Raw genomic sequence first — 14,907 nt, forward strand, 5'->3', positions numbered from 1 at the left:
ATTAAGGGGGGGACCTTCTTCTCTCCCAGTGACCGAGTAAAGAAGAAAAAAGAAGAGATAAAGAAAAACGAGAGAGAAGAGAATGTGAACGCACGAGAGTTGCACTCGCTAACTATTTGGAAGGTGAAGCCAGGAGAGGACCGTTAAAAAGCCGGTTGTCAAGTTTCAAGAAATGGTCAAGTGGCAACTGCAGTGGGATAAATTATCGCTCTCTTTTTCGAGACTCTTCTCAATCTTCCCGTGAACACTGACAGTAGAGAGTACACCGGCCGGGCCGCCCACGCTTCTTTCCCTTCTCTCACTCTCTCTCTTCTTCCTTTTTTATATTTTCCATCTCTTTTCTCTTTTTATCTCATTTATAGCCAGACTCTTCACGTGTGGGTATATTTCGTCTCACTGCTTTCAAAAGTTGACACAATTATAATGCTACTACCGCTCATTATTCGATTTATATTGAAGTATTTTTATTGTAAACAATAATTAGGGGTACTTTAATGTCAGTACTATTTGCTGGTATTTATTATCAAATTAGGAGTATTTAAAATTTAGTAATATTTGGTGTTTATTTATTTTTTATTTATTTTCATTATTTTATTTTTATTTGTTTATTTTTTATTTAATAGCTTTAATAACTCACAGTTTTTCTAAGGATAACAAATTGAGACAAAAAACGTATAAAAAATGTTGCTTTGCAACACATTTTATACGTTTTTATGTCTCAATTTGAGAGAATCTGTGTCAGTAAACTTACTTGTACTCGGCTGTCACTTTTCAAATTAGAGCATTTTTTAAAAAAAGAGCTTTCTTTCATAACGCGACAATACTCACGAATTTTTTTTTAGCGGATGGAGTATTTTCACTAGTAATTTTGTCAAAATCATTTTATAAACGTAAATTCTTGTAAATATACATCTAAGGAACAATAGGCAACAACAAAATTAATTGTTTATAAACAATTTAATTTTTTAAAGCTCTTAGCTCCTCAAAACTCGAAAATTCGACTGTCTGCTAATTGGCGGATGGAGTATTTTGACTAGTAATTTTGCCAAAATCATTTTATAAAAGTAAATTCTTGTAAATAAACGTCTAAGAAACAATAGGCAACAACAAAATGAATTGTTTATAAACAATTGAATTTTATAAAACTCTTAGCTCCTCAAAGCTCGAAAATTCGATTGTCTGCTAATTGGCGGATGTAGTATTTTGACTAGTAATTTTGCCAAAATCATTTTATAAAAGTAAATTCTTGTAAATAAACATCTAGGAAACAATAGGCAACAACAAAATGAATTGTTTATAAACAATTGAATTTTATAAAACTCTTAGCTCCTCAAAACTTGAAAATTCGATTGTCTGCTAATTGGCGGATGGATTATATTGACTATTATTTTTGCCAAAATCATTTTATAAAAGTAAATTCTTGTAAATAAACATCTAAGGAACATTAGCAATAACAAAATTAATTGTTTATAAACAATTGAATTTTTTAAAGCACTTAGCTCCTCAAAACTCGAAAATTCAATTGTCTGCTAATTGGCGGATGGAGTATTTTGACTAGTAATTTTGCCAAAATTATTTTTCTAAATGAAATTCTTGCAAATAAACATCTAAGGAACAATAGGCAACAACAAAATTAATTGTTTATAAACAATTGAATTTTTTAAAGCTCTTAGCTCCTCAAAACTCGAAAATTCGATTGTCTGCTAATTGGCGGATGGAGTATTTTGACTAGTAATTTTGCCAAAATTATTTTTCTAAATGAAATTCTTGCAAATAAACATCTAAGGAACAATAGGCAACAACAAAATTAATTGTTTATAAACAATTGAATTTTTTAAAGCTCTTAGCTCCTCAAAACTCGAAAATTCGATTGTCTGCTAATTGGCGGATGGAGTATTTTGACTAGTAATTTTGCCAAAATTATTTTTCTAAATGAAATTCTTGCAAATAAACATCTAAGGAACAATAGGCAACAACAAAATTAATTGTTTATAAACAATTGAATTTTTTAAAGCTCTTAGCTCCTCAAAACTCGAAAATTCGATTGTCTGCTAATTGGCGGATGGAGTATTTTGACTAGTAATTTTGCCAAAATTATTTTTCTAAATGAAATTCTTGCAAATAAACATCTAAGGAACAATAGGCAACAACAAAATTAATTGTTTATAAACAATTGAATTTTATAAAACTCTTAGCTCCTCAAAGCTCGAAAATTCGATTGTCTGCTAATTGGCGGATGTAGTATTTTGACTAGTAATTTTGCCAAAATCATTTTATAAAAGTAAATTCTTGTAAATAAACATCTAGGAAACAATAGGCAACAACAAAATGAATTGTTTATAAACAATTGAATTTTATAAAACTCTTAGCTCCTCAAAACTTGAAAATTCGATTGTCTGCTAATTGGCGGATGTAGTATTTTGACTAGTAATTTTGCCAAAATCATTTTATAAAAGTAAATTCTTGTAAATAAACATCTAGGAAACAATAGGCAACAACAAAATGAATTGTTTATAAACAATTGAATTTTATAAAACTCTTAGCTCCTCAAAACTTGAAAATTCGATTGTCTGCTAATTGGCGGATGGATTATATTGACTATTATTTTTGCCAAAATCATTTTATAAAAGTAAATTCTTGTAAATAAACATCTAAGGAACATTAGCAATAACAAAATTAATTGTTTATAAACAATTGAATTTTTTAAAGCACTTAGCTCCTCAAAACTCGAAAATTCAATTGTCTGCTAATTGGCGGATGGAGTATTTTGACTAGTAATTTTGCCAAAATTATTTTTCTAAATGAAATTCTTGCAAATAAACATCTAAGGAACAATAGGCAACAACAAAATTAATTGTTTATAAACAATTGAATTTTTTAAAGCTCTTAGCTCCTCAAAACTCGAAAATTCGATTGTCTGCTAATTGGCGGATGGAGTATTTTGACTAGTAATTTTGCCAAAATTATTTTTCTAAATGAAATTCTTGCAAATAAACATCTAAGGAACAATAGGCAACAACAAAATTAATTGTTTATAAACAATTGAATTTTTTAAAGCTCTTAGCTCCTCAAAACTCGAAAATTCGATTGTCTGCTAATTGGCGGATGGAGTATTTTGACTAGTAATTTTGCCAAAATTATTTTTCTAAATGAAATTCTTGCAAATAAACATCTAAGGAACAATAGGCAACAACAAAATTAATTGTTTATAAACAATTGAATTTTTTAAAGCTCTTAGCTCCTCAAAACTCGAAAATTCGATTGTCTGCTAATTGGCGGATGGAGTATTTTGACTATTATTTTTGCCAAAATTATTTTATTAAAGTGAATTCTTGTAAATAAGCATCTAACGAACAATAGGCAACAACAAAATTAATTGTTTATAAACAATTGAATTTTTTAAAGCTCTTAGCTCCTCAAAACTCGAAAATTCGATTGTCTGCTAATTGGCGGATGGAGTATTTTGACTATTATTTTTGCCAAAATTATTTTATTAAAGTGAATTCTTGTAAATAAGCATCTAACGAACAATAGGCAACAACAAAATTAATTGTTTATAAACAATTGAATTTTTTAAAGCTCTTAGCTCCTCAAAACTCGAAAATTCGATTGTCTGCTAATTGGCGGATGGAGTATTTTGATTAGTAATTTTGCCAAAATTATTTTTCTAAATGAAATTCTTGCAAATAAACATCTAAGGAACAATAGGCAACAACAAAATTAATTGTTTATAAACAATTGAATTTTTTAAAGCTCTTAGCTCCTCAAAACTCGAAAATTCGATTGTCTGCTAATTGGCGGATGGAGTATTTTGACTATTATTTTTGCCAAAATCATTTTATTAAAGTGAATTCTTGCAAATAAACATCTAAGGAACAATAGGCAACAACAAAATTAATTGTTTATAAACAATTGAATTTTTTAAAGCTCTTAGCTCCTTAAAACTCGAAAATTCGATTGTCTGCTAATTGGCGGATGGAGTATTTTGACTAGTAATTTTGCCAAAATTATTTTTCTAAATGAAATTCTTGCAAATAAACATCTAAGGAACAATAGGCAAAAACAAAATTAATTGTTTATAAACAATTGAATTTTTTAAAGCTCTTAGCTCCTCAAAACTCGAAAATTCGATTGTCTGCTAATTGGCGGATGGATTATTTTGACTAGTAATTTTGTCAAAATCATTTTATAAAAGTAAATTCTTGCAAATAAACATCTATGGAACAATAGGCAACAACAAAATGAATTGTTTATAAACAATTGAATTTTTTAAAGCTCTTAGCTCCTCAAAACTCGAAAATTCGATTGTCTGCTAACTGGCGGATGGAGTATTTTGACTATTATTTTTGCCAAAATTATTTTACTAATTAAAATTCTTCTAAATAAACATCTAAGGAACAATAGGCAACAACAAAATTAATTGTTTATAAACATTTGAATTTTCTAAAGCTCTTAGCTCCTCAAAACTCGAAAATTCGATTGTCTGCTAATTGGCGGATGGAGTATTTTGACTATTATTTTTGCCAAAATCATTTTATTAAAGTGAATTCTTGCAAATAAACATCTAAGGAACAATAGGCAACAACAAAATTAATTGTTTATAAACAATTGGATTTTTTAAAGCTCTTAGCTCTTCAAAACTCGAAAATTCGATTGTCTGCTAATTGGCGGATGGAGTATTTTGACTATTATTTTTGCCAAAATTATTTTACTAATTAAAATTCTTCTAAATAAACATCTAAGGAACAATAGGCAACAACAAAATTAATTGTTTATAAACATTTGAATTTTCTAAAGCTCTTAGCTCCTCAAAACTCGAAAATTCGATTGTCTGCTAATTGGCGGATGGAATATTTTGACTAGTAATTTTGTCAAAATCATTTTATAAACGTAAATTCTTGTAAATATACATCTAAGGAACAATAGGCAACAACAAAATTATTGTTTATAAACAATTGAATTTTTTAAAGCTCTTAGCTTCTCAAAACTCGAAAATTCGATTGTCTGCTAATTGGCGGATGGAGTATTTTGACTATTATTTTTGCCAAAATGATTTTATAAACGTAAATTCTTGTAAATATACATCTAAGGAACAATAGGCAACAACAAAATTAATTGTTTATAAACAATTGAATTTTTTAAAGCTCTTAGCTCCTCAAAACTCGAAAATTCGATTGTCTGCTAATTGGCGGATGGAGTATTTTGACTAGTAATTTTGCCAAAATTATTTTTCTAAATGAAATTCTTGCAAATAAACATCTAAGGAACAATAGGCAACAACAAAATTAATTGTTTATAAACAATTGGATTTTTTAAAGCTCTTAGCTCCTCAAAACTCGAAAATTCGATTGTCTGCTAATTGGCGGATGGAGTATTTTGACTAGTAATTTTGCCAAAATTATTTTACTAAATAAAATTCTTGCAAATAAACATCTAAGCAACAAAAGGCAACAACAAAATTAATTGTTTATAAACAATTTAATTTTTTAAACCTCTTAGCTCCTCAAAACTCGAAAATTCGATTGTCTGCTAATTGGCGGATGGAGTATTTTGACTATTAATTTTGCCAAAATCAGTTTATAAAAGTAAATTCTTGTAAATAAACGTCTAAGGAACAATAAGCAACAACAAAATTAATTGTTTATAAACAATTGAATTTTTTAAAGCTCTTAGCTCCTCAAAACTCGAAAATTCGATTGTCTGCTAATTGGCGAATGGAGTATTTTGACTAGTAATTTTGCCAAAATTATTTTACTAAAGGAAATTCATGTAAATTAACTTGTAATATACAATAGGCAACAACAAAATCAATTGTTCATTGACAATTGATTTTGTTGTTGGCTAGTGTTCGTAGAATATTTGTATTCAACTCTATAGTGAAAGAAATTATTGCGAAAATGAAAGAATGAAGCATTGATCATTTCGAATTATTCAGTTGCGACGTCTATGGATTTGTCAGGCTTCTGGCCTTTTAAAAAGTAACTTTTTCCAAAGCATGGATAGCAAATGAATTAATTTTCGTTTGGAAAATCCTCGATTTTTATTTCGAATGGAATTTGTATTTGTCCTATATTTGTTTAGTACTTGGTAGCAGTTATTATGTAGTATTAAGTTTAAATTTAGTTATTTAGTTAAAGTTGAAGAATTTGACCAGCTAGAATTTCAAAAAGATGATTAAGAATGACTTTATCATTATAAGCTACGTATATTCACAATCTTTTTGAGGATATTACAATTTGATACAAAAAACGAATCAAAATTGTTGCGATGCAACTTTTGGATTCTTTTTTTTCAATTTCTGATATCATCAGAAAAACTGTGATAATAATGAAAAAAAGAAGAGAAAACAACTAGAATGGGAATAATTGTAAAATTGTGTAATTGTGAAGCACTAGTCGTGTAGTTAATTATCATTGTAATTATTTTACTCGACGATGAAATTGGAGGGATTGTTGGGGGATATGTGAGAATTAAGACGAATCGGAGCAAGACGATGCAGGAGGTGGCAGTAGGACAAATCCAGCAATGCGTGTGTGTAATATTCAGAGCCGGTCGTATATTTGCTGTACAATGCTTGGTTTCGCATTACAAACAAGAAATCATAAGAGAGAAAGAGAGAGAGAGAGAGAGAGACAGAGAGAAATCAAATGTCGCAATCGAGCAGCAAAAAATCATGACTTCTCTTTTAATTATAAACACGAGACAAATTAAATCCTTTTTTTTCTTTTCTCTGAGACATAATTTCCAAAAATTAATTTTTTTCGAGGAAATTAATTTTCTTGGCCAAAAAAAAGAAGAAAATCATTGAAAGGTAGGTCGAGTGAATCATATCCTTTGCCAAGGTGGGCGCATAGCGACGCCTGCTATTTTCGGGTTCGAGGGGATCTTCAAAATTCTCTCGCTCTCAGCAAGAAGAGTTCAACGTCTATGATTCAACATCCCTGCGTGTGTTATATATTAGAAATACGCAAGATATATACATAAGAAAATATGTGTGCGCAAAAATTTATCCCGTGAGCAAGAAAGAGTAGTGAGACCCCCACCTGGAATGTCTCGAGTGTACGAATCTATTTTTGTTGTTGAGTTTCACGTTAAATTGTCGACTGCAACAGTTTCTTTTGCAATTAGAAGTGTTTTTTTTTCTTTTCTTAATACTTTAATTTTTTCCGAGAAAAAATGACATTTTTTTTTTTACTTTGGTTTATTTAGAATAAGTTTGGAAAATTTTACTCTGTACTCTTGAATCTAGAAGGAAATTTTTCTTTAGTTTCGATTTTTTCTTTGATCCAACTGGAATAATAGATTTAAATTTTTTTTATTTAAATTTCGTTTTTGTGCACTTTTTTTAATCTAGATCACTCTTTTTTATCTAGATCACTCTTTTTTATCTAGATTAATCTTTTTTTGATCTAGATCACTCCTTTTTATCTAAATCACTCTTTTTTATCTAGATCATTTCATTGATAAGGATTTTTCTTTTGATCTAGATTTCTTTTGATGGAGATATCTTGGGATCTAGATTAAAGAAGAGATCTTGATCACTTTTTTATTTAGATCTATTCTTAAATCTGTATTTCTCTTCCTTAATAAAACTTCTTTATTGATACAGATTTCTTCTCATATACAAATTTCTATATTGATTTAAATGACTTGATAAAGATTTATTTATCAGCTCCAGATTTCTTCTTTAATCTAGATTCTTTCTTTGATTAGCATCTATTCTTTAATCTATATTTCTTTTCTTTAACATTCTCTTTGATATAAATTCTTTTTTCGAAACAAATCTCTTTCTTAACAAATATTTCTTTGTTTATTGAAATTTTCTTCCCACAAAGAAAAATTTGTTCAATAGAATGAAAAGTATCACATGTCACATCAAATTTTTTTCTCTCGAATAATTAATAAATATTACAATAAAATTGTAATGAAACTTAGTTTTTAAATAATTTTTATTTAATTTAATTAAAATTGTAATAAAAATTAATTTTTAAATAATTATTATTGAATTTAACGAAAATTTTAATGAAAATTAATTTTTATATAATTTTTATTAAATTTAATTAAAATTTTAAATAAAATTAAATTAAATTAACGTTTTCTAAATTATTAATACAACCGAGTAATGAAATCTATTTTAAATTAAATTAAAATTTTATTAATATTTAGTTGAAATTAATAATACAACTAATTCGTTAGAATAATAAAAAAACTGATTCGTTAGAAATATTTTATGAAAAATATTTCCTGTGATAAAAGACGTGAATAAATCATTAAAAAAAAATTTTTTTATAGGTATATTTATTTATATTGTATGCATATATTTTTTGTTTAAATAAAAAATTTAATTAACTTACCGTCATCAGGATGAACAATTTGATCAGTTTTCTCGTAATCAGCAATTTGCAAATGAATGTTATTCGCTTTAGAAATATTTGCATAGTGATTGCTTGTTGTATCCATGTCTGAATAATCCAATTTTTTTGCTACTTTATTTTCGCGTGTCATCAAATAAAATTCATTTTGAGAGCCATCCTCGTAGAACGAATTGCCGCAACTAGAAAGCATTGTATCCAGAGCATTGAACTTTTGTTTTTTTGCATTTTGCATAAAATATATAGAAAAGAAGGGGAATAAGAAAAAAAAGCATTAACTCTCAATTTACCTTATCTTACGATTCCAAAGACTGAGATCTTTCAATTCTGGAATTTCATCCTGATTGAATGATGGAAAATTTATTTGTTGTTTCGGTGATAGAAAGAGATCCTTTAATGTAACATATCTTGAGGAATGCTCATTAATTTGCAGCGGAGGCAAATATATTCCTGTAAATTATTTATGATCACTTTTCTTTGTTTATTTATTTAATTTATTTTAATTTATGAAATTAATTTTCTTTAATTGAAATTCAGTCAAATTTACTTTTAATACTCATTTTAATTTAATTAATATACTTTTAATTAAAAGATTATTATTTTTTTTATTTTTTCGTTCATTTATGTAACTTGTTAAATTAATTTTGTAATTACCGAGTTTGTTTTATTTTACTTTTTATTAATTTGTTTATATTTAATATAAATTTGTTAATTTTTGCTTATGATTTTAAATTTTTTTTTAATAATTCTTGGGTGTTTAATATTTAAAATTGACTTTTTGCCAAGGTGGAGATAATTTTCTGGATAAATCTTAAGGATTTTATTCTTGGGCAATTGCGGAAAATTTGGGTCATCTCTGAGACTAATTGACTTAAATGATTTTCAAGAAAATTTGTCTCTGCAATTTGTTTGCTATTATTTATTAAAATTTTTATATAGAAATTCAGTTTATCGTGCAGGATCATCGAAAAATTAAAATTTCATCGATGCAATAAATTAAAAATTCGCTGACTCATTAATGTTTTCGTAATACTGATACTTTTTTTCTTCCCTTTTTTTTATTATTTTCGTAAATTATTATTTAAGAAGCAAATAATTATCTGTGGCCAATTTTTTTTCTGACAAAAATTAAATTACTATTTAGAACGAAAATTGTAAATGATTCTGAAAGTAAATTACTTTTTAGCGTTTTAATTACTGTCTGGTATTTAAATTACTATTTAGTATTTTAATTACTATTTCGTATTTCAATTATTATTTGGTACTTAAATTACTATTTAGTATTTCAATTACTATTTGGTATTTAAATTACTATTTAGTGTATTAATTATATAGTATTTTAAAGTATTTTAATTATTTAATTAACTATTTCATTTTTATTCTCCTTTAACAATAAAATTGCCATTTAAAACTAAATTAGTCTCCTTTAGAAATAAATCCAAAAATTTGAAAATTCATCAAAAAATATTTCTGAATCATTTAACGAAAATACTTTTGAAACTTTAAAGTTTGCCAAAATGATTAGACAATATTACTCATTGCCCTTGACATAACAGGGCTTAAAGAAGTTAATTTTCCATTCAAGATTTTTTTTTCTTTTTACTTGAGCCAAGAAATCGTAATGTAACATAATATACATATATATACACACGTAACTCTCGACAAGTTCTCAACTATAAAGAAAATATACGTATATACAACTTTGAACTAAATTGTCGGTTCAGCCAAGGTTAAACAGTAATCTAACTTGGTCTCATTAACATTATAAGATTTCTCTTTGGCAATTTAGAACCTATGAAAAATTTTAACAATCAAATCGTTGTTTTTCACGCTCATAAATTATCCATTATTTACCAAAACGATTTTGTGCCTCATTTTACGCGAATAGGTACAAAAATCATTGCCAAAAATTTCATCGGCAATTGCATTCTCAAATTCATGATTATTTTATTTATCTTTAGACTGCCAAGTCAACAATTTCACGTTAACAATATTATTCTATTTAAATACTATTGGTTATTTTATTTTTTTTTGTTTTTTTAATTTTTAAAATGAGTATCAGTAAAAATCAATTATTAATAGATTAATTTATCAAAAAATTTATTAATGTCAAATGAAAGAAAAATTTAACTCTATTTTATGTATTAAACAAATTGTAAAAGAATTAATAAATTATTAATTAATTCTAAGAAATTTTAGTTAATTGTGATAAATAATAATTAGTAACAAATGCATCAATTAATTATTTATGTAATTGTGGCAATAATAAATTAGGTAATTTATTTCTTGAGTAATTAATTACTTCAGCAATTTATTTATTAAGTAAATAATTAATTAACTTCTTAATTCCGTCACTACTTAATTAATTAAGTAACATAAATTATTTCAGTAATTAATTAATTAAGTAACATATTGATTACTTAACTACTTAATTAATTAATAATAAATTATTAATTATATAACTTTCAAATTATTTAAGTGATTTTTTATTACGTAATTACTTTATTAAACAATTTATTTATAGAGCAATTAATTCATTACGTTACTTATTTATTGAGTAATTAATTAATTAAGTAAGTAACAAATTAATTAATTATTTACATTATTATTCAATGAAATAATTAGTCAATTTACTCACTGAGTTATTTATTAAGTAACTTATTAATTACTTTACTACTTAATTAATTTGTGAAGTGAATTTTTTATTATTTAAGTAATTTATTTATTAACTAATTAATTAGGCAATTTATTTATGGAATAATTTATTAATTCTTTTCAACTGAGTAATTTCTTTTTAAATCAATTAGACAATTAACCAAGAGTTTCATTAATTAATTTATTAAAAACCAATTGGATTAAATCGGTGAAATGAAAGTAAACAAAAATAATTCCAAGAATAAATGAAAAATGTAATTAAAAATGTGTATGTAATAAATAATAAAAATTTTCCAAAATTCATGCAATCCACCAAATAATTAATAAACATTAAAATTAGTTTTCTACTTTAGCATTGATTAGTAAAGCACGTACCCCAATGGAAACGTTTTTTTTTTTTTTTGTTAAAAAAAATCAATAACTAAATCGGTATTTTTATTTGGTCGCTGTTTATAAACGAATTTTTTTGAAAAATACCGAAAATACTTATTACAAATACTTACAAATAAAAAGGCCTCTATATGAAGAAATATAAATAGTGTGGATAGAGAATTTGTAAAGAAATAAAATTTGTAGAAAAAGGTGAAAGAAAGAGAGAAAAAAAAAATTGATAAATCATAAACTCTGTATCATAGAGGAAGCACACGTTTATTTACACAGCATTACTGATAACGTTGATCATTGTAATTATAACAGTAATCAGTGATAAAACAATTAAAAGTCGAGATAATAACAATCTGGCTTAAATTAACATTTCTCGTTCATACGTTTAACTATATAAAGAGTAAATAGACAATATTTTTTTTTTATTATTATTATTTGGCATCAATAAAAAGTCTCTCATCCTCAAGCTCCAAAAGTCAAATAAAAAGGGATTCTTTGGATCTTTTTTTAAATATGTATATGTATATATATTTATATGTAGAAACTCCAACTCCTCGGATCGCTTTACTAACTAATTACAAAAATCACTAACAATAATTTTCGATTAAGTCTTTTTTTTAAATACAAAAAAAAAATTGAATAAAATTTCTTCTTAAAAAAATCTAGTTTCTTATTTTAGAAACCAAGTGAAATTTTTCTTTGGGTTTGGTTAAGTGGAGGATTTTTTACAATGACTAGAATTCAACAGCAATTGAAGAATTTTTTTTCGCTTCTTCTATCTCTGATTTCAACTTTCTTCTTTAATCTATCATCGACAGTGGGCTTGATTTACTAAACATTGGAATAATTACAAAAATGTGTGTAGTTATGAATAACGTGTCGTGTGGAAAAAATTAATAACAAAGATTATTATTTTTAAAAAATGATATTTTAAAAAAATGAACATGAGGAGAATTTTCTTTGCTAGTTTCAAAAAAGGAGTTTGAAAGTGAAACGAGGAGTGCAAGAGAGGTATATAGCAGAAGCACGATCCCTTTTTTTTAGAAAAAAAAATGCATTCGTAAAGCTTCCTACACAACAACAAAAAGAACGAACAAAAAATTGAAAGAAAAGAGACTATTTAAGTTCTCCTTAGCCCTTGCGATGAAAAAATTGTTAACGAAAAAGAAAAAAAAATGCAGAAAAATGAAATTGTAAGGGTCTTATTGTCGACACTGCGAGGGAAATACTCTATATAGCTACATTTATAGCAAAATGATCTCTGCGAATTCGCCCCAAGCAGTATGTTTACATAAAAAAAAGTAATAATGATAATTTGATAAGAAATTGATTTAGAAATTAACTCCTTTGAGCGAGATCACAGATCTACCGCCACCATTTTTTTTTGTTTACGATGCACCTCCACCTTTTTATTTTTCTTGTTGATTAATAATTAATGCCATACACCGAACGTCTATTACCTGGCACCTGCAATGTTGATGAAGTTCCTGCTGAGCCGAGATTATTTGTTGCCGTGCACATGTACGAACCAGCGTCATCTAAAAATTTTACCATTTTTAGAGAAAAGTATTTGTAACAATTAGCAAAAATTACTGTTTTTTATTTTTTTGTTTTAATATAAAAATCATTTTTTTCATTTTAATAGAAAAACAATTTTTTCTCACTGTTTATTTATTCTTTTTTTGAATTGAAAAATTATTTCTTTCGTTGTAAATGAAGAAAAAATTTTAAATTGTAAATAAGACGAATTTTTTTTATTGAAAATAAAAAAATTAAATGAAAAGAAACTAAATAGAAAAAAATTGTTTTTTATTTCTTTCTAATTCTTTTTTACTTTATTTCATTTAAATAATTTAGAGCACTTATTTTATTTTTTTACTTCCTTTGATTTCTTTCAATAAAAAATGCAATAAAAATTTACCTCAAAAAAATAATTGTTCTTTGGAAAATAATATTGAAGTAATGTAATTTCATCTCAAAATTTTCACTGACCTGGTAATGCGCGGGCTAATGTAAGTCGACAAACTCCATTTCTATAGTAAATTTCATATTTCGCGGAATTTTCCACAATTCTACCATTTTTCGACCATAAAATATTTGGTTGTGGCTCTGCTTGTACAATGCACTCAAAACGTGCGGATTGTCCACTAACAACAGCAATATCCCTTAAAGGCTGGAACAAAAAATATTTTGACAACTTTTATTTTTTATCTTTGTTTTTTGATTTATTAATTAATTTTTAATTAAAATAAAATTTTCTTCTTCTAATTAAAACATACATTTTTTATCGTTATTTCATAAAAATTTTTAATGATAAAATAGTTAAAATAATAATAAAATAGTTAATGAAATAAAAAAATAATTAATAAGATAATAAAATAGTTAACTAAATAATAAAATAGTGAATAAAATGATAGTATATTCAATAAAATAATAACATAATTAGTTTAGATTTATTTTGAAAATAAAATAATTACCGTGATAAAAAGAGGAGCTTTCTTTGGTTGTGGTTCGAGATAAGGTTGTATCACTTCCTTACTACCTGAAATTCCATTTGTACAGGGCCAGGGAGATCCTGAAAAATTCCCACACTATTAGAATTGATTTTTGATAGTTTATTCACAAAAAAAAATTGCAAAATTGATAAAATGATTTGCAAAATGAATGATGAAGATATATTGAAAATTTAATATTTTTTATTTTATTTTATTTTTTTGCTTGTTAACTGTCACAAACATTTGAATATTCAATCGCAATTCAATTACTTGCATAAATTAATTACAAGGAGCGAAACAATAAATGCTGATAATTACTTTCATTTTTGGATAAGTGACAGAAATCGATTTTGGAAAATTTTTTTGAACAAATAGAAGTTCAAGGGAGTTAAAGTTTATTTGTAAAGATCCACAGAGATCGATGCGAAAAGCATTCAAAATTCCGCAATTATATTTAAAATCTTTAATACCTTCAAAAATCAAAAAGACTTTGAAGAGATTTAAAAAGATCTTTCTATGATTTTTTAATAGATCTGCAAAGATAAATAAAGATCAATAAAGATCTATAAAAGATTTGTAGATATTCTGCAATGATTCTTAAACGTCTGGGACAATAATGGAATATTCTTGAATGGTCCATAAACACTATGGAAGAAGCTGAAAAATAGATTCTGCAAAGATTTGAAAATATTCTTCAAAGATCCTGCATAATTCTGTATATTCAATTTTTGAATAGATTTGCAATGATCAAGTAAAAATTTATAAAAATCCACAAAAGATCTATAAAAGTTCATAAAGATACACAAAGATTCATAATGATCCATAAAAGATTCATAAAGATGCATAAAAGATTTAAAAAATCCATAAAGAATCATAAAAGATCCAAAGAAATCCATAAAGATAACAATGATTCATAAAAGATCCATAGAATTAAAAAAAGATTCACAAAAGTTCGTAAGAAGCAATAATGTTCCATAAAAGATTGTCAAAAATCCATAAGA

The 14,907-nt window shown here is 25.9% G+C and overlaps 1 protein-coding gene across 15 annotated transcripts in view; it reads right to left on the bottom strand.

Annotated features, from left to right (window-relative positions):
* The window catches only part of LOC122502295 (titin), a 165,925-nt gene that overhangs the window by 112,457 nt on the left and 38,561 nt on the right, over positions 1-14,907 (bottom strand). For all 15 annotated transcript variants that reach the window (XM_043612258.1, XM_043612264.1, XM_043612262.1 and 12 more), the window contains 5 exons: positions 13,889-13,986; positions 13,404-13,584; positions 12,872-12,949; positions 8,663-8,822; positions 8,355-8,554 (listed from right to left, as the gene is read on the bottom strand). In XM_043612258.1, the coding sequence (XP_043468193.1) occupies positions 8,355-8,554; positions 8,663-8,822; positions 12,872-12,949; positions 13,404-13,584; positions 13,889-13,986 (717 nt within the window). The remainder of the gene's footprint in view (positions 1-8,354; positions 8,555-8,662; positions 8,823-12,871; positions 12,950-13,403; positions 13,585-13,888; positions 13,987-14,907) is intronic.

The sequence above is a fragment of the Leptopilina heterotoma genome, unplaced genomic scaffold (assembly GCF_015476425.1).
Source record: "Leptopilina heterotoma isolate Lh14 unplaced genomic scaffold, ASM1547642v1 Lhet_226, whole genome shotgun sequence".
In the NCBI taxonomy this organism is placed as follows: Eukaryota; Metazoa; Arthropoda; class Insecta; order Hymenoptera; family Figitidae; genus Leptopilina; species Leptopilina heterotoma.